Here is a 19,646-nt window from a genome sequence, read left to right on the forward strand (position 1 = left end):
TTGTTGATGAAATGATGGTTAAAATCTTTAAAAATTGTAATTTTCGACTCGTGCACAAATAAGTTCTCATTTTTTTTCATTTCATAAATAAATGTATGTTTTGAAGCAGTACATTTTAATGACGGGGTAGAAGGCCCCTTTTGCTAAAAATGAAAGAAAAGAAAAAATATGAGTAAAAATTATATGAAATGTATATGATATAACAAAGACGAGTACGAACCAAATTAAATTGTGAGTATATATTAATTTTATGTTCAATCATTCGATATATATATATATATATTTCGAGCTCGTACCTGCCGACCTTTTTGCCGGCGAACACAAGCAGCTTCCTTTCCTAGCTAAGAATGTAAACACACTTTGTTATTTTATAGTTAATATATACTACGAGTATTTCATGTTGCGGAAGACGGCTATCAGATAGAGCAAAATTACAACTGATAATTTGAGAAAATAAAAATGAAGATAAAAAGAGACACAAAATTTACGTGGAAAACCCCTAAATAATATAGGGTAAAAACCACGGGCAACGGTAGAAGAATTTCACTATGAGAAAATAGGAATTACAACCTCTCTCTCGATCTATAAAAAGGAGAAAACAACTCTCAAGAAACTCTCTAAATTCTCTCTAGTATTGGAAGAAAGCTAGAATGCTTTGGGATGGTTTTGAAGCTAAATGAGCTAGGGTATTTATAGTTGAAGCTTAAGGACTAATTTGTAAATACCCTAAAATGACTAAATTTAAGCTTTTACCATTTTATTTTTCAACAATTTGGTTACCTAAATTTGACAATATTAATTGCCCAAAACCATTTTTCCAGCTGCCTTTGAAAATTGCATCATTCGGTGCCTACCTTGTCTTGTGGAAATTTCAACAATCTCTCACTTGAAGATTTGATTGAAACAATCATATCTTCACACCATTCTTTCTACCTTGTACCTTCATGTTGCTTATGTTTCTGACAGGCCACAGGAGGATCGACACCAGTTAAATTTATCAGCGTTGATCGCCTTCGTCATGAAATCTGCTATATTGTCTTTGGTATGGATCTTCTGCATATCTATTGTTCCTTCTTCCACCTTTTCACGAATGAAGTGGTATTGAACTCGTATGTGTTTTGTCCTTGAATGAAATGCTGGATTCATTGCTAGATGCAAGGCGCTTTGACTGTCACAAAATAGAGAAACATGCTCTTGATTGTGCCCAAGCTCCTCCAATAGCATCTTCAACCAAATTGCTTCTTTACTGGCCTGTGTAGCTGCTACATATTCTGTCTCTGTTGTGGATGTAGCCACAACTGACTGCAATTTTGAAACCCAGCTTACAGCTCAACCAGCAACTTTGAACACATATCATGTAGTAGATTTGTTTTTATCCAAATCCCCTGCATAGTCAGAATCTACATACCCATTGATTAGTAAGTTTGATCTTCCGTAACATAATGCAACATTTGAGGTCCCTTTGATGTATCTCAGGATCCTCTTTACTGTATTCCAATGCTCTTTGCCTGGATTCGCCATGTACCGACTAACCACTCCCACTGCTTGTGCAATGTCTGGTCTTGTGCATATCACAGCGAACATTAAACTTCCCACTGTTGATGCATACGGTACTCGAGACATCTCCATCCTCTCTTTTTCACTGCTAGGACTCATACTGGAGGATAATTTGAAGTTAATAGGAAGATGAGTAAAAATTGGCTTACAATCTTGCATGCTGAATCGTGACAAGATCTTCTTCAAATAATTCTTTTGTGAAAGTCAAATCTTCCTATTACTTCTGTCTCGATGAATTTGCATCCCTAGAATCTTGTTTGCTGATCCCAAGTCCTTCATTTCAAATTCCCTAGCCAGTTGTGCCTTCAATTCTTCAATATGATCTTTGTTGGGTCTTGCAACCAACATGTCATCCACATACAACAGCAAAATAACAAAATCGTTATCACCAAACCTCTTGAAATAAGCACAAAAGTCAGCATTAAGTCTGTTGTATCCAAGGCACATAATGAAGGAATCAAATCTCTTATACCAACACCTCGACTCCTGCTTTAGACCGTACAGAGATTTGTTCAACCTGCAAACCAAGTTCTTCTTTTCTTTTTCTTCAAAACCTTCAGGCTGGAGCATATAAATTTCTTCTTCAAGATTTCCATGAAGAAAAGCTGTTTTAACATCTAGCTGCTCTAGATGTAAGTCCAATGTAGCACACATTGCCAAAACTACTCGAACTGTTGTTAGTCGAACCACAAGAGAAAATATTTCATCAATACCTTCTTTTTGAGCATATCCTTTGACCACCAGTCTTGCACGATACCTCTAAACTTGATCGTCACCATTCCGCTTGATTTTGAAGACCCATTTGTTACCAATTGGCTTCCTTCCTTGTGGTAGTGGCACAAGGTCCCATGTATTATTTTTATGAAGGGCTTCGATTTCTTCTTGCATCGCCATCATCCACAGTGAAGCATCTGAGCTGTTTATTGCCTCCTGGTATATTGATGGCTCACCTTCCTCTGTTAAAAGACAGTATGCAATATTACCTTCTATAACATAATCTGAGTGCCAATTGGGACGTCTTCTCACACGATCTGATTGACGAGTTGTTGGAGCTTCAGAATTCTCTGGTTCTTGTTCATCTTGTGTTGGTTCTGCTTCAGAAGAATCTCCTTGTTCAACTTCTTTTTCCACATGTATCTGTGTAGTCTCTGACTTTTCAGTGCTAACATCGTCTTCTTTTCTTTGTAGCTTATCTTCTACAAAGATGACATCCCTGCTGATGATCACTTTACGGGCAGTGGGATCCTACAAGCGATACCCCTTTACTCCATCAGCATACCCCAAGAATTTATATTTCCTGGATTTTGGATCCAGCTTTGAGATTTCTTGGGAGTTGTACATCACGTACACAATACTTCCAAATATATGGAGGTTTGAATAATCAACTGGTTTACCAGTCCACATCTCCATTGGTTTCTTCAGCTCTATTGCATTGATGGAGCTCGATTCACCAAATAACAGGCGGTATTGACTGCTTCTGCCCAGAATGATTTTTCTAGGCCTGCATCCCTCAACATTGCTCTTGTTCTTTCTAACAAAGTTCTATTCATCCGCTCTGTAACTCCATTTTGTTGAGGAGTGTTCGCCACTGTGAACTGTCTTTTGATGCCTTCTTTCCTGCAAAAGTCATCAAATTCTTCGCTTGTGTATTCTCCTCCATTATCTGTTCTGAAACACTTCTTATTTCCAGAATCAAGTTCCACCCGCGCTTTGAAGTTTTTGAAAGTGGAAAACACATCTGACTTCTTCTTAATAGGGTACACCCAACATCTCCTGGAGTAGTCATCAATAAATGAGACAAAGTATTTTGCTCCGCCTAGGGATGTAACTGGTGCTTGCCATACGTCAGAGTGAACCAATTCTAGAACACTTTTGCCTCTAGAATTTGATGTGTTGAATTTCAACCGGTGCTGCTTACTTGTTATGCAATGCTCACACAAAGGAAGTAATACATTTGTTAAGCCTGGAAGTAGCTTTTACTCCACAAGGACTTTCATTCCTTGTTATGACATGTGTCCAAGTTTCTGATGCCATAGCATTGCCGAATCTGAACTACATGAGGCAACAGAGGCTTCTGCTTCTACCAAAGTCTCTCCCTTCAGTATGTACAAGTTTGCAGCTATCTTTTCACCTTTCAGCTCCACAAGCGCTCCACGGAACACCTTCATGATTCCTTTCCGTGTTTAAATCTTGCTTGCATTATTATCCAACAATCCGTAGGATAATAAATTTTTCTTCAAACCTTTCATGTGCCGCAAATCTCGAACAACTTTCATTGTTCCATCATACATCTTCAATTTGATGGTTCCCACGCCAATGATTTCTAAGGCATGATCATTGCAACTATACACAGATCCTCTTGAGACTGGTTCATAATGATGGAACCATTCTCTTCTTGAGGTCATGTGATATGTTTCTCCTGAATCAATGAGCCATATATATGCAAATCATTTTCTTCCTTCCACGGTGGTTGATGCTTCACAACATAGAGCATCTCCATCATCTGAAGTGTTTGCGGTATTGCCTTGTGGATTGGAGTTTTTATTTAGGCTCCAACAATCCTTCTTCAAGTGATCATTCTTTCCACAGTGGTAGCACTTTAAATTATTCTTGCTCCTCGACTTCGATCTACCATGTTTATGACTGTTGCTTTGGCCACGTTCTGTTGATCTCCCTCTCATCGTTGTCAACGCTTCTGCTTGTTGCAGATTTACTTGTCTGTCTTCCTTGTTCTTGCGACGATTTTCTTCTTGTAGAACAGCAGCTGCAACGTCATCAAAGACTAGACTGGTGACATTACTGTTTGTCAAGTTGATGATGAGTTGATCGTACGAATCCGGTAGACTTTGAAGTAGAAGTTCAGCACGTTCTTGTTCTCCTATTTTACAACTTAAGGATGTAAGCTGAGAAAATAAGGTGTTCAGTGTATTTAAGTGCTCCGTCACTGAAGTAGATTCTGACATACGGAGAGTGTACAATTTTCTCTTAATGAAAATTTTATTGTGCATCAATGTGGCCTCGTACAATTTGGTAAGATGATCCCATATCTCCTTAGCTGCCTTTTTCTCCTCGATGCTTGACAATACTTCATCTGCTAATGCTAGATGAAAGTTTGCCATAGCATTCCCGTCTATCTCGTTCTATTTGATGTCATCTGCGAAATCCACCGGCCTTTCATTGATAGCCGCTAGACACCCGTCTTTCCTTAGGATGGCCTTCATCTTCAATTTCCACAATGTGAAATTTCTCCCATTGAATTTTTCAATATCAAATTTCGTTGCCATAGCTTCTTTTACAGATAGCTCCCACTATTTCACTATCGTGAATAGTTCTCTGGAACCTTCAAAGAATAGGTAATAACTTCTTATTTTCTTATGTTAGAGGATCCACCTTTTGGTGGCAACCACAAAGACAATAAGTAGATATTACATACTCTAATCTAGCTCGGATACCAATTGTTGCGAAAGACGGCTATCGGATAGAGCAAAATTGCAACTGATAATTTGAGAAAATAAAAATGAAGATAAAAAGAGACACAAAATTTACGTGGAAAACCCCTAAATAATATAGGGTAAAAACCACTGGCAACGGTAGAAGAATTTCACTATGAGAAAATAGGAATTACAACCTCTCTCTTGATCTACCAAGGAGAAAACAATGATAATTCTCTCTTGATAAAAAGGAGAAAACAACTCTCAAGAAACTCTCTAAATTCTCTCTAGTATTGGAAGAAAGCTAGAATGCTTTGGAATGGTTTTGAAGCTAAATGAGCTAGAGTATTTATAGTTGAAGTCTTAAGGACTAATTTGTAAATACCCTAAATTACAATGACTAAATTTAAGCTCTTACCATTTTATTTTTCAACAATTTGGTTACCTAAATTTGACAATATTAATTGCCCAAAATCATTTTTCCAGCTGCCTTTGAAAATTGCATCATTCGGTGCCTACCTTGTCTTGTGGAAATTTCAACATTTCATAACTTTTTTTGTGATATTGCAGACCTTTGGTCAGATTCCAGTGCTGGAAGATGGTGATCTGAGTCTTTTCGCTAGGCTGTTGTTTATCACTTTCTGAACCAAATATTCAATAGAGAAAAACACTTGTTTTGATTATATTTTTGCATATCAGAATCTAGGGCAATCTGTGCATATGTGACCGAAAAGTTCAAGGAAGCCGGCAACGATCTCATCCGGCACCAAAGCCTTAAAGAGGCCGCCGAAGCGAAAATGTGGATGGAGGTTGAATCCCAGAAATACCACCCCGCGATTTCCCCGATCATCTTCGAGTTGTTCGCGGCACCACTGCAGGGAAAGTCCCCGGATCAAGGAATCATCGATGACAACATGGAGAAGCTAGGCAAAGTAGTATCCGTATATGAAGATAAACTTAGCCGCACCAAGTACCTCGCCGGTGATTTCTACCGCTTGGCCGATTTGTTCCACTTGTCTTTCACTTACTATTTCATGAAAACTCCATGCGCTAATCTCATAAATGAGCGTCCACACGTTAAAGCTTGGTGGGAAGATATTTCTTCAAGGCCCGCTTTCCAGAAGGTGGCTTCGGATATGAATTATAATTTTTCTTAATGATTTTTTAAACTTGTTTTGGAATTGTTGGTGGTGTTGTCTTATTTTAGGGTAAACTAAGTATTTAGTCATCTATCTACACGGTTTTTGTTTTGACCACTTAAATACTTTTTTAAAAATTATGCATAATGTTACGTTTTGATTTTATTTTGGTCACCTATTGTTAAAAATTTAACATTGGTATTGACGTGTTATCATTAGTTAATGTCACGTACATCATTATTCTGTTAATTCTTTAACAATAGGTAACTAAAGTAAAATCAAAACTATCATCATGCATAGTTTAAAAAAAACAGTTGAATGATCAAAACGATTTTGTTAATTTTTTTTAAAAATAGGTGACTAAAGTAAAATCAAAACTAACATTATGCACAGTTTAAAAAAACAGTTGAGTGATCAAAACAAAATCGGCTAAATAGTTGGGTGACTAAATACTTAGTTTACCCTTACTTTTATTGTTATGAAATTATAATAAGTTTGAAAGTGTGATGCTTGTGATTTAATATGCAGAAGATTCTTCTGACCTTTGGGTGTATTGAGTGCTGATTATCAGGTATTTTTTATGATATATGTTGGAGATTGTGACGCAAATTTCTCGAGGTGATCCACGAGGCAGTTCTTACACCTTCATGAATTAAAAAAACGAAAAGCATTTTACATGCATATATCATAGTTATCCACTTGAGAAATCACGTGTTTTGATTGTTGTTCATCTGCATGTCTGATATAAACCTCCTAATGAAAAACCAGTATTAATTATATTATTATAATATTCCATTTGCTCATCAAGGTGTAGAGTTTCTCAAAAAACCAATTTGAACATAAGAAAATTTTTGGGCGAATCTTTGGCGCTGGAAAATGGTGACCCTGTGGGTTTCCTTTTGAATTTATAATCTTCCAAACCTAAATTTTTGTTGGGTTTTGAAATTTAATCTACGGCCATAACGTCATAAAAAAAAACTTAAACAATGTTTGCTGGTGGTGGGCAGACGGTCGACTCGGCTACAATGAACATGTTCCATTGCCATTGTAGCCGGAATAATGGGACATATTAGGATTTAGACATGCATTTGCAATGCTAGATTGGTAATAGTTTATGAATATTTTCCTATGGTTCCAATTCCAAAGATCTAAAACCAAGGCCCTTGTTTATTATTAATCCAATGTTCCATGAATTAATGTGCTCACTTTCTCATGTCACCATCTCCCCATATCTGCATGCAAATCGAACAACAACAGAAGAAAGAAGTGTTAGCTGGCTCCAACTGTACATTTGAACTTAAAAGCAATGTGGCCCGCTCGATTCCAAATTTCCATGTGTCCTACAAGCGGCAAGCAGTGATCCCCAGATGGACCTCGTAAGCTCAAAAGACATGCCCTGGATAAATCTAAAAGCATCGTTGACACATCTCCACGTGCCAAGAGGTCGAATTTACATATGTATCAACCATACGTACGAGCATTAATGCAACCCAACAAAAGTTAAGGCATTCATCATGCTTAAACCCATATTGTTCCATCCTAATAACGGCGTATATTGAAAGTTCATTACATTCGCTGTGGTTTTATTTGAAGAAACCGCAAAATTGAGTCGAGTGAAAGGGGTAAGGAAATAAGAAAGGACTGAGAACAAAATTGCCAAAATAAAAGCCTTTGCGCATCCGGAGAATCGAAACCCCGGCCAGTACCGTAGGAGGGTACTATGATACCACTACACTGGATGAGCTTTATTGGTCATAAAGTCCACGGTTTATTTTAACTATGTTTTTTAGTTTTAAGGGTAAACTACGCCTACAGTCATTTAATTATGAGCTTAGTAACAAACAAGTCAATTATTTTACTAAACATTATAAACATACTACTCACTTAAAATATTGTTACAAACAAGTCACTCCGTCGTTAAAATTGAAACATGTGTTTAATGTTGCCTGGTATAATAATATGTTTAATTCTGAAACTTATACATTCTATCCATTTTATTCTAATTCGAAGCAATTTAATATATTTAACTCTTTATTTAAATTTTTTATTAATTTTGTGATAATGTCAAATCAAGCTCCGTTAGATCAAAGCAATAATTGTATATTTGTGTTATGTTATAAAGCAACAACAAATTACTGTTAAATTATTATCACACTAAGAAAATAATATAACGTTTCAAACAAGGAACTTAGGAGAACAACAAAGACTAAATGATGAACTCTTTTTTTATATACATATGGGTAAATACAAGGTAATATCTATTTAAAGACTCCCAACCAATTAACTATGAATGCTCATATCTCTGTCGGTGCTCGAACCCGTGACCTCTATGTAGAATAACGAGTCTCTGCAAGTGTAAGGTATGGCTCATAAATATACCGGTAAAGAAGACAGGGATGGAGCGGAGTGAGCGAAGCGAACATCAACTGTCCTTACAAAGAAAGTCTCGTAGAGGGGGTTACGATTATGTGGGTTGGGGGTACGGGGGTTGCGCCCCGCGGTACGGTACAGGGTTAATTTTGGAATTATGTACCAGGGTTTTCTATTATAAATAGAGATGTAACCTAAACCTATTATCATTGAATAAAAATTTTCTAGCGCCGCCTAGGCACCGAGGACGTAAGCACATTGTCGAACCTCGTTAAAATTCTTGTGTTCTTTTGTTTACTTTGCCCGGTTTATCTACAATTGGTATCAGATGTCAGGAGCAAAATTCGAAGTTGTGAAATTCGATGGTATGGGTAACTTCGGATTATGGAAAACGAGGGTGAAGGATCTGTTGGCGCAGCAGGGGATCCTGAAGGCTTTGCGACCTACAAAGCCGGTGTCGATAAAGGAGGAAGATTGGGAAAAATTGCAACAACGAGCGGCAGGAACCATACGATTATGCTTGGCGGACGAGGTTATGTATAACGTCATGCATCTATTGTCTCCAGACAAAATTTGGAGGAAGTTGGAAAGTCAGTTTATGTCCAAATCCTTAACGACAAAATTGTATCTAAAGCAGTGGTTGTATGGGCTGAAGATGTAGGACGATCATGATTTGGCGCAACACGTGAATGTCTTCAATCAAATCGTTTCTGGTTTGACTCGGCTTGATGTAAAAATTGAGGATGAAGACATAGCGATGATTTTGTTGTGTTCGTTGCCTCCCTCTTACGAACATATGGTGACTACTCTTACATATGGGAAAGAGACTATCAACGTTGAGGAGATTACTGCAGCCTTGTTGGCTCACAACCAGCGGAAGCAGAATGTAGGGGAAAACTCTCAAGCCAATAGCTTATAAGTCAAGGGTAATCGAGACCGTGGACGGAAGCCAGAGAAGGCAGGGTATGGCAATCGGAATTCCAGATCCAAATCTAGGGATAAGAAGACAATTCACTGTTACAAGTGTAAGGAGGCGGGACATATGAAGCGAGACTGTCCGAAGTTGAAAAAGCAGACTGATGAGAAGCGTGATGTTTCATCCAAGTCTGTGAACGTGGTCGAGGATGACAATTTTGATTGCAGTGAGGGTGATATGCTTTCTATTTCAACGACTCAATTGACGGATGCGTGGATTCTTGATTCTGGATGTTCTTATCACATCACGCCAAATAGGGAATGGTTTTCGACATACAGGTCGGTTAATTCTGGTTCTGTTTATTTGGGTGATGATCGATGTTGCAATATTGTTGGTATTGGTGATGTCAGAATTAAGATGTATGATGGCTCTGTTCGGACGTTGAGTGGTGTTCGACATATCCCAGATTTGAAGAAGAATTTGATTTCTTTGGGCACTTTGCACAAGAATGGTTTTATCCCTAAGGCTGATGAGGATAGGGAAACCATTCGGGTTGTTAAAGGTGCTTTGACTGTGATGAAAGGAAAGATGACTGCATGAAATATTTATAGATTGTTAGGGAGTACCGTTGCAGGTGGAGTTCATTCTGTTGAGTCATGTGATGATACTACAAAACTGTGGCATATGCGTCTTGCTCATCTTAGTGAACGTGGTATGACAGAATTACACAAAAGAAATCTGTTGCATGGTGTCAAAAGCTGTAAGCTCGATTTTTGCAAGTATTGTGTTCTTGGTAAACAGACTAAAGTCTGTTTCAAGACTGCAAAGCACACAACTCAAGGGATTCTTGATTATGTGCATTCTGATGTATGGGGGCCTTCCACGACATCGTCTTTGGGTGGATCTAGGTATTATGTTACTTTTATTGATGATTTTTCACGGAAAGTTTGGGTGTATTTTTTGAAACAAAAATCTGAAGTTTTTGAGAAGTTCAAGCTGTGGAAAGGTGAGGTAGAAAACCAAACAGGACGAAAAATCAAGTGTTTACGGTCTGACAATGGTACGGAGTACACAGATTCACAGTTCTTACACTTCTGTAAGGAGCACGGGATTAAGAGACATTTTACAGTGCGCAAGACACTACAACAGAATGGTGTTGTGGAACGGATGAACAGGTCGTTGAATGAAAGATCCAGATGTTTGCGGTTGAATGCGGGGCTTCCCAAACACTTCTGGGCCGAGGCTGTTAACATGGCGTGTTATCTTATCAACAGATCGCCAAGGGCATCATTGGTTGAGAAAGTTGCAGAAGAGGTATGGACTGGTCATGATGTTAGTTTTGATAACTTACGGATTTTTGGTTGTCATGCTTATGTGCATGTACCTGCTGATGAGAGATCCAAACTTGATGCAAAATCGAAGGAGTGCATTTTTCTGGGTTACAAGAAGGTGTCAAAGGATTCAAGTTTTGGGATCTAGTTGCGAAGAAAATTGTGATCAGTAGAGATGTTGTTTTTTATGAACAATCCATGTTGCAACAGAAGAAAGACACGACAGTGGTGGATTTCGAGCAGTTTCCAGTTGAGAAACCAGAAATGTATCAACCGACTTCTGGTGGTTCCACTACGGATGATTTGCAGGATTATAGTCTCGCCAGAGACAGGGTGAGACGGACGAATATAAAGCCTCCGAGTAGATTGGGTTTTGAAGACTTGGTCTCTTTTGCACTTATTGTTAGCAGTGATGATCCGGTTACTTTTCATGATGTTGTTACTAGTCAGGAAAACGACAAGTGGATGGCAACCATGGTTGAGGAGATGGAGTCTTTGAATCACAATCGTACATAGGATTTGGGTCCCCTTCATGAGGGTAAAAAGCCGATTGGTTGCAAATGTGTGTATAAGAAGAAACCAACAGTAACAGAAAAAGAGGGGGAGAAGTTTAAGGCTCGTTTGGTAGCAAAGGGTTTTTCACAGCAGAAAGGAGTTGATTATGATGAAAGCTTTTCTCCTGTGGTCAGGCACACTTCAATCCGAGCAGTACTTGCATTGGTGGTCAGTTGGGATTTGCATTTAGAGCATATGGATGTTAAAACTGCTTTTTTGCATGGTGATTTAGAGGAGCAGATCTACATGCGGCAACCTGAAGGTTTCACTCAACCTGGAAACGAGCATTTAGTTTGCAGATTGAAGAAATCTTTGTACGGGTTGAAACAGTCTCTGAGACAGTGGTATAAACGGTTTGACTCCTATATGATCAAGATTGGCTACAACCGATGTGAGTATGATTGTTGTGTCTATGTTAAGAGCCTTGATGATGGTTCTTTTATTTTTCTATTACTGTATGTTGATGATATGTTGATTGCTGCGAAGAACATGGATGATGTTATCGGTTTGAAAACTTTATTGAGTCAGGAATTTAATATGAAAGATTTAGGTGCTGCAAATAAAATTCTTGGAATGGAAATTTGCAGGGACAGAGACTCAAGGAAACTGTGGCTATCTCAACGGGGTTATGTTAAAAAAATGCTAGAAAGGTTTGCGATGAGCAGCGCAAAACCAGTTAGCACTCCATTGGCGAACCACTTTAAGCTCTCATCAGAATAGTGCCCTAAGACATATAAGGAAGCTGAAGATATGTCAAAGGTTCCGTATTCTAATCCTGTTGGCTGCTTGATGTATGCAATGATATGTACTCGTCCTGATTTAGCTCATGCTGTTAGTCAAGTTTGTAAGTACATGTCTAAACCTGGTAAGCAACATTGGGAAGCAGTCAAGTGGATCTTTCGGTACTTAAAGGGTACTGTGGGACATGGAATTGTTTTTGGTAGTCAACGAGATAATCCTTTGGTTGTAGGATATGTGGATTCAGACTATGCAGGTGACTTGGATAATAGAAGATCTACGACATGGTATGTTTTTACTCTTGGTGAAGGACCTATTTGTTGGAAGTCTACTATTCAATCTGTTGTGGCACTATCTACAACTGAAGCTCAGTACATGGCAGCGGCTGAAGCTGCAAAAGAAGCTTTATGGATCACTGGTTTAGTGAAGGAGTTGGGTGTTCAGCAAGGTGGAGTTCAGCTGCTCTGCGACAATCAAAGTGCTATTCACTTAGCTAAGAATCAAGTATATCGTGTTAGAACTAAGCATATTGATGTACGTTTTCACAAGATCAGAGTGTTGGTTGCATCTGGAGAGATTTTGTTTCAGAAGGTACACACTGATGAGAATGCCGCTGATATGTTCACCAAGCCAGTTACAACAGACAAGTTCAAGCATTGCTTGGACTTGTTGAATGTTTCAAGTTGTTAAAGAAGTAAGGTAACCCAACCCACATTGAATGTTTCCTAAGGGGCAGGATATTCGCCAAGGTGGAGATTTGTAAGGTATGGCTCATAAATATACCGGTAAAGATCAGGGTTAATTTTGGAATTATGTACCATGGTTTTCTATTATAAATAGAGATGTAACCTAAACCTATTACCATTGAATAAAAATTTTCTAGCGCCGCCTAGGCACCGAGGACGTAAGCACATTGCCGAACCTCGTTAAAATTCTTGTGTTCTTTCGTTTACTTTGCCCGATTTATCAACACTTAATCACTGAGGTCAATTGGTTCATGCATATGATTAACTTTGTAAATATGAAAAGTTAAAATTATTGAATTACCCAAATTGTTAAATTACATAAGTTTCAAAGACTAAAATTGTTATTATTCCAAATTATATCATTATTCCGTCTAATGTTTAACATAAGATTGATCTATTTGTAACAATATTTTAATTGAGTGTTCTCTTTGTAATTTTTAGAATAAAATGATCTATTTGTTACCGGACTTGTACTTTTTTTGATTAATCTGTGTGATCATAAAGTATTATCTGTTCAAAATATTCTTGGTCAATTAATTGGTATGATAATATTTTTAATTGCAAATCTTATACATTCTATTAATTTTATCCTAATTTAAAATAATTTAATAAACTTAACTCTTTATATTTGAATATTCTATCAATTTAAAAATTCAAATATTTATATATTTAATAAATATGACACAAATGAAGCTGACCATAAGCATTGTTTCATGAGAATTTTGACAAACAAAACGTGATTATATTATAATTCTCTATGTGATATTTAACAGTAAAAATTGTAATTATATAATATTATAGATTATAATTATGTACTTAATTATATAAATTCTCACCACTCTTCTAAAAATTAAAAAGCATATTTTTTTATAATCAAGTATTTTCATATATTTTAGAAGTGACAATCATACAATAATATATATATATTTTTTGCATATAAAAGTAACTAGTTATATTAAAAAAAGAAAAATCAAAATTATAATAAATGTTTACTGTCATAAACATAAATTAAACATATAATTAGAGTAGTTCTTATAATCGAAATAAGAAATTAGCTACTTGAGATCATATGAGGAAAATGTTAAAAACTCATAAAAAAACTCGATAATTTACACAATAAAAAATATTGATAGTCGGCGATTAGCACCAAACTAGTGCAACCTGACCCAGGGTTTTAAGAATTTATTTCTCGTTTCTCAATCCACGTAATGCATATTAAGTTTCAATCATACAATAATATATTTACAGAAGTGGGAGGACCCTTTTAAACATTGATATTATAAAGTTGTCTCACATAATTTATTGAAACTATACATATATGTTTTAAATATTTCAAGACACAGAGGGAAATACCTTGAATTTTAGGCCAGAATCTCCAAAATTTTCCTCCATAATTTTGGACAATTGCTCAACCATTGAAGGGGAAAGATAATTCACCCAATCTCCAATTTCTCCTTTCCTAAACAAGTATTTGTTATCAAAATTCTTAATTGATTTCCCGATCTTATTCACCTCCAAATCTTTCAAATTCTCAAAGCTACATAGTTTCATTATCTCCTCTACCAAACCTTCTTCCTCCTCTTCAATTGAGAAAGGGACACCCAAGAAATTTGCCAACATCTTCAACTGCGAGATGGCATCTTCTTTCATGTCCTCATATTTCATGAACAAGACATTCTTTGGTCTCTCTAAGCTTTCTTTCCAGTACCCTAACATATGCTCCCAAAAGGGCCCGAATCCAATCACCCCCTTGCAGTACATTTTGAAAGCTTCCTCTAATGGAAATGGAGGTTGAGATTCTGACCTCAGTTTGCTGCAATAATGCCACGACGAGATGAACGTGTCGAAAGGGTTTCGACATATGTAAACAACTCGACAATCGGAACCCATGATTGATTCTTGCAGCGAACCATATGGAACATGTGTCCCAAAGATTCTTGGCTCAGGAATGTTGGAGAGGTTAGGGTTTTGGTTATTGGCATATAGCTTGTATTCCAAGAAAGGTACTAGATCGTGTGGATTTGATCGGAGTAAGGGATGGTTTTCATTCGAAATCGGGAAATTCTTTCGGTTCATGATGGCGAAGGTTAAGGCTTTGATCCAAGTTGTACCTGATTTTGGAATGGTAGCAAGGATTACATCAGAATTTCTTGCTCGGAAGTGTTTCTGAAAAGAAATTATGGCTTGGATTTCTTTTGGTTGACACCAAAAGCCTTGGAATTTGTAAAGAAAAGAAGTTCTCCAACCTTTCTCTTTGGGACAACAATGAATCAACTCCTTGCTAATAAGATTTTCTTCATCTTCATCAACATCAATTGTGGGGATTTTAGGGAGATGGGAAATGGCCATTGAAGTTGTTGGAAAATAGGGTTTTTAGACGTTAGTTTTGGCTTCTGAATTAGCTTTTAGAAACCTTCACTTATAAATAATTCTATGGCTAACTATTACTTTCTCCAATCAAAATTATTATTGAAATAATAAATAATAAATATAGTTGTTTCTCTTTTTCTCTCTCTCTAAACCCTAAAATTCACCATTTTTCTATTCTTTTTTTATTTTGTTTAACAGACGGTAACGTCAACCTTGGTGTTAATCGCTAATCATATATATATATATATATATATATATATATATATATATATTCCTTGTTTCTCATTTATTTTTTTATATTGCATATCTAATTTTCCTTTGTTTTTTAGTTTCTAATAATTCTATCTTTATGACACATTTTTTTCTGCTCTCTATGGCACGTTTTTAGTCTTTCTTATCGGTCATTTGATCATTTTTTGTTTATTTTTTCAGGATTGGATTTGACGTCGTCTTGATTGATTAAGAGGACACTCATTTGTTTTCATGTTGATCTTCCCTACTTGATATCATCCGATTGGACTTGGATATGTAATTTGCGTTCGTAGATAGTTTTCTCATAATACTCGATTTTGATTTGTGGTTGTCGATGATCTTTCAGTAGTTTAATCCATTGTTGTAGTTCATTTGTCGATGTAGTTAAGTTTGTTCGTATCTGTCTTTTATTCGATTTTCTTAGATGAATTTTAACATTTTCTTTGTATGGTCCTTGCATGATATTTAGTGATTAGTCAATGATTATAAAAAATATTCTAATTATGTGTTTAGTTTACGAACTTCATTATAGTTTTAAATATTTTTTCTTTTTAATAAAATTAGCAACTCTATTCGCGTAAAATAAATGAATATTTTTTATTAATTTATAAAATTATTTTTAAATGTTTTAAAATTTGATAAACCCGGCCAAATCTAGATCGAATAAACCTAACCAAGATCATTGTTGACCAAATGTAGGGATTTCAAGTATTTTATGGGTCAATTATTGGCCTATGATGCATACGTTCCCATTAAAATACAAACCCCACCAAAGGGACAAACAACTAAGATTTTCATGCTCAACTGCCCCCAATACATTTACGCTATTTGTTTATAATGTATTTCAGTTTAATTTGACAAATATTAAAATTTGATTCAGTCATTTTCAAGCAGCTCGAACAAGTCGAATTTAAGTATAAATAATTGCATTTGAACTCGAAAAGAATCAAGGCAGACATCTTAAATCCACAGTATATAACAAGTCGGGTTTAAGGTATTACACCAAATATGTGAAATCTTAAAAATGAGTCCTAATGCAGACAGATTATTTGTAATTGCTTTATAAGACTTAAATGTGGGCCGGGTCGTAAGGCTTGAAATGAATAATTTTTTTTTCATTTGAGTATAATATACTTTTAAGTTGAATGATAATGAATCGAGCATGAAATAACCTTATCGATGGCTAATGCCTATTGAGTACTTGTGCTTGCACAACAATGATGCTGTAATAATGAGTAGAAATGTAATGATTTGATAACACATGGCTCATATGCATCGATTCGATTTGCGACCATAAGTAGCGTTGATTGATTTGCGGTCATATGTGGTGAAGGACCATACGATCATAACACCAGTATTTTGACATATACTCTGCGTGACCAATTTGAGCATTAAAGTAAGGGTACCATTTATATGCCAAGTTCGTAATAGAGTTGACAAAGAAGCTAGTGATTGATGTAAACCCTTGCTCATGAATAATCAATTGAAACTTGATGCTTAAGTTTCATAAATGCTTATGTCATTCTTCTATGCTTATGTATGAAATACATGTTTATTTTTATGAATTACATTAAGTATATTAGAGTGGATCTGTATCATTGAACTTCTAAAATTTAGTGTTCATATTATTTTCGTTTATAAATTAATATATATTGTTCTTGTTTATGGAGCACCGTCAGCGAGAGATATCCGATGCCATCAATTTAGAGTACAAAAATTAATTTTTTTAACGGGCATATGCATTCATTGGACCTTACTTGTATTTGGTCTATAACTCTATGATTATTCTTTTGATCAACTTTGGTTTACAATATATCATATTTATAGCTCATGATTTGTATAAACATTTTACTCTATTTACGCATCAACATTATCTAGTATGAACGTTTTTAAATGCTATGCAGGTTTAATGAAGAGAACTTTAATAATTGAATTTGACAATCTCTCAAGTGGCCTAGTTGTTGGGGAATAAACCGAGTACGAGTAATTTTCCTATAACCAGATTAGTAAGAATGCGAAATAAAAGAAGAAAAATAATACCCGAAATTGACAACGGAGTTCAGCCAATTATGCCTACGTCTCCGGACTGCTGCAGATATTTTACTAAGAGATAAAATTTACAGGTGTTACAAAACACTCACTACTCACAAGAAAGCTCTCTAGTATTGGGAAAAAGAAAATAATTTGGGATGATTTTGAAGCTAAATGAGCTAGGGTATTTATAGTTGAAGCTTAGGGACTAATCTTATAAATACCCTAAAGTTCAATGACTCAATTTTATAATTATCCCTTGCCCAAATTAAAACACACACTCACTACTCATAAGAAAGCTCTCTAGTATTGGGAGAAAGAAAATAATTTGGGATGATTTTGAAGCTAAATGAGCTAGGGTATTTATAGTTGAAGCTTAGGGACTAATCTTATAAATACCCTAAAGTTCAATGACTCAATTTTATAATTATCCCTTGCCCAAATTAAAACACATGGGCTGCCTAACTTTGAAATCAAAGCAGCCCCCGTTTTTGACAAATTTAACAGCCGTCGGCTGCTTAATTTCCAACAATCTCCCATTTGAAGACTGATTTTAATATGTCTTCACTCCTCGATCAATGTAGCATCATTTTTTCTCTTATTACTCTAGCATGCCAACTGAAGCTGAACACAACTTCAGTTTGTCCGTAGTCATCGTCTTTGTTAACATGTCTGTCGGATTTTGAGCTCCACTAATCTTTTCAAGTTTCAAAATCCCATCTTCCAGAAGAGACCGGATAAAATGATATCGCAATTGTATGTGCTTTGTCATGGAATGAAAAAAACGGATTCTTCGCTAGATGGATAGCACTTTGATACATTATTTTCTTGTTTCTTGCCTAACTCTTCCAATAAACTTTGGAGACAGACCATCTCCTTATTGGCTTCCATAACAGCGACATATTCTGCTTCAGTTGTGGAGAGAGAAACTATCTTCTGTGTTTGAGAAACCCAACTCACTGCAGTTCCTCCTAGAGTATAGACATACCATGTAGTGATTCTTCTGATATCAACATTTCAAGCTAAGTCAACATCTACATAACCTGTCAGTATCGTATCTCCACCTTTGAAACAAAGTGTTTTGTTCGTGGTACCCCGCAGATATCTGAGGATCCATTTGACTGCTTCCCAATGTACCTTGCCCGGATTATTCATGTACCTGCTAACAACTCCCACTGCATAAGCAATATCTGGTCTAGTACAAACCATGGCATACATCAGACTTCCAATTGCTGAGGCATACGACACCTTCACCATGTGTGCACGTTCTTCCTCCGTCTTTGGTGACTGTTCTTTGGAGAGTCTAAAATGAACACCTAAAGGTGTACTTACTGGTTTAGCATCTTGCATGTTGAACCTATCGAACTTTTTGTAGCACTGTCTAGGAGCTTGTTTTAAACCATACAAGCTCTTTTTCAACCTGCATACCAGGTTTTTCTTGACTGTCTGTATGAAGCCTTCTGGTTGCCTCGTATAGATTTCTTCCTCCAAATCACCATGAAGGAAAGTTGTCTTTACATCTAACTGCTCAAGATGTAGATTTTCTGCAGCTACAATTTCCAACACCAGTCTGATTGTAGACAGTTTCACGACTGGAGAGAAAATTTCATTGTAGTTAATACCTTCTTTTTGCTGAAAACGTTTGACAACCAATCTCGCTTTGTAGTGTTTGCTTCTATCGTGCTCTTCTTTGATCCTGTAAATCCACTCGTTGTGGAGCACTTTCTTGCCTGGTGGTAATTCAGCTAATTTCCACGTCTGATTTGACATAAGCGAGTCAATCTCATCTTTCATAGAAGACTCCCACTTGACTGAATCCTCCACCTGCATTGCTTCATCATAGCACTCTGGTTCACCATTGTCAGTTAGCAATAAAAAGTGCAAAGAATGCGAATAACGTTGGGTTGGTTTAGGAATTCTGGAGGAGCGTCTCAGTTCTAGTGTGTCTGGTTCTTCTTGAACTGCTTCAGGACTAATCTGAACTTCATTTCCAGAAATTTTTCAATTTTCACATTCCGTCATCCGCAAATTGAAAATTGAAAAGCGATGCCTGGTGTTGAGCCACTGAGCCACCATCGAACTTTTCAATTTTCACATTCCCTTCGTCTGCAGCCATCGCTTCCGCTCGAATCTTGCTTCGTTTGGATTGTTTCTGACAATTCTTGCGAACCACTGTGTATTAGAACACCTCCGTCGACAAATTCGTATCG

General features: G+C 36.5%; 2 protein-coding genes across 2 annotated transcripts; one reads left to right on the top strand and one right to left on the bottom strand.

Moving 5' to 3' along the window:
* Positions 1-283: 283 nt before the first annotated feature.
* LOC120143726 (glutathione S-transferase F13-like) lies at positions 284-6,145 on the top strand (the record flags this gene model as incomplete). The annotated part of the gene is made up of 3 exons (XM_039157968.1): positions 284-349; positions 5,559-5,614; positions 5,695-6,145. Coding segments are annotated over 3 exons (573 nt in total), but the record flags the coding sequence as incomplete, so codon positions are not given.
* Positions 6,146-14,078: 7,933 nt separating this feature from the next.
* LOC120143743 (cytosolic sulfotransferase 15-like) lies at positions 14,079-15,161 on the bottom strand. Its single transcript, XM_039157980.1, has one exon. It carries the CDS (start codon positions 15,130-15,132, stop codon positions 14,116-14,118), a length of 1,017 nt encoding a protein of 338 aa, XP_039013911.1. The 5' UTR covers positions 15,133-15,161; the 3' UTR covers positions 14,079-14,115.
* Between the last annotated feature and the right edge of the window lie 4,485 nt (positions 15,162-19,646).

This window comes from Hibiscus syriacus, unplaced genomic scaffold, assembly GCF_006381635.1.
Source record: "Hibiscus syriacus cultivar Baekdansim isolate YM2019G1 unplaced genomic scaffold, ASM638163v2 tig00110863_pilon, whole genome shotgun sequence".
Classification (NCBI taxonomy): Eukaryota; Viridiplantae; Streptophyta; class Magnoliopsida; order Malvales; family Malvaceae; genus Hibiscus; species Hibiscus syriacus.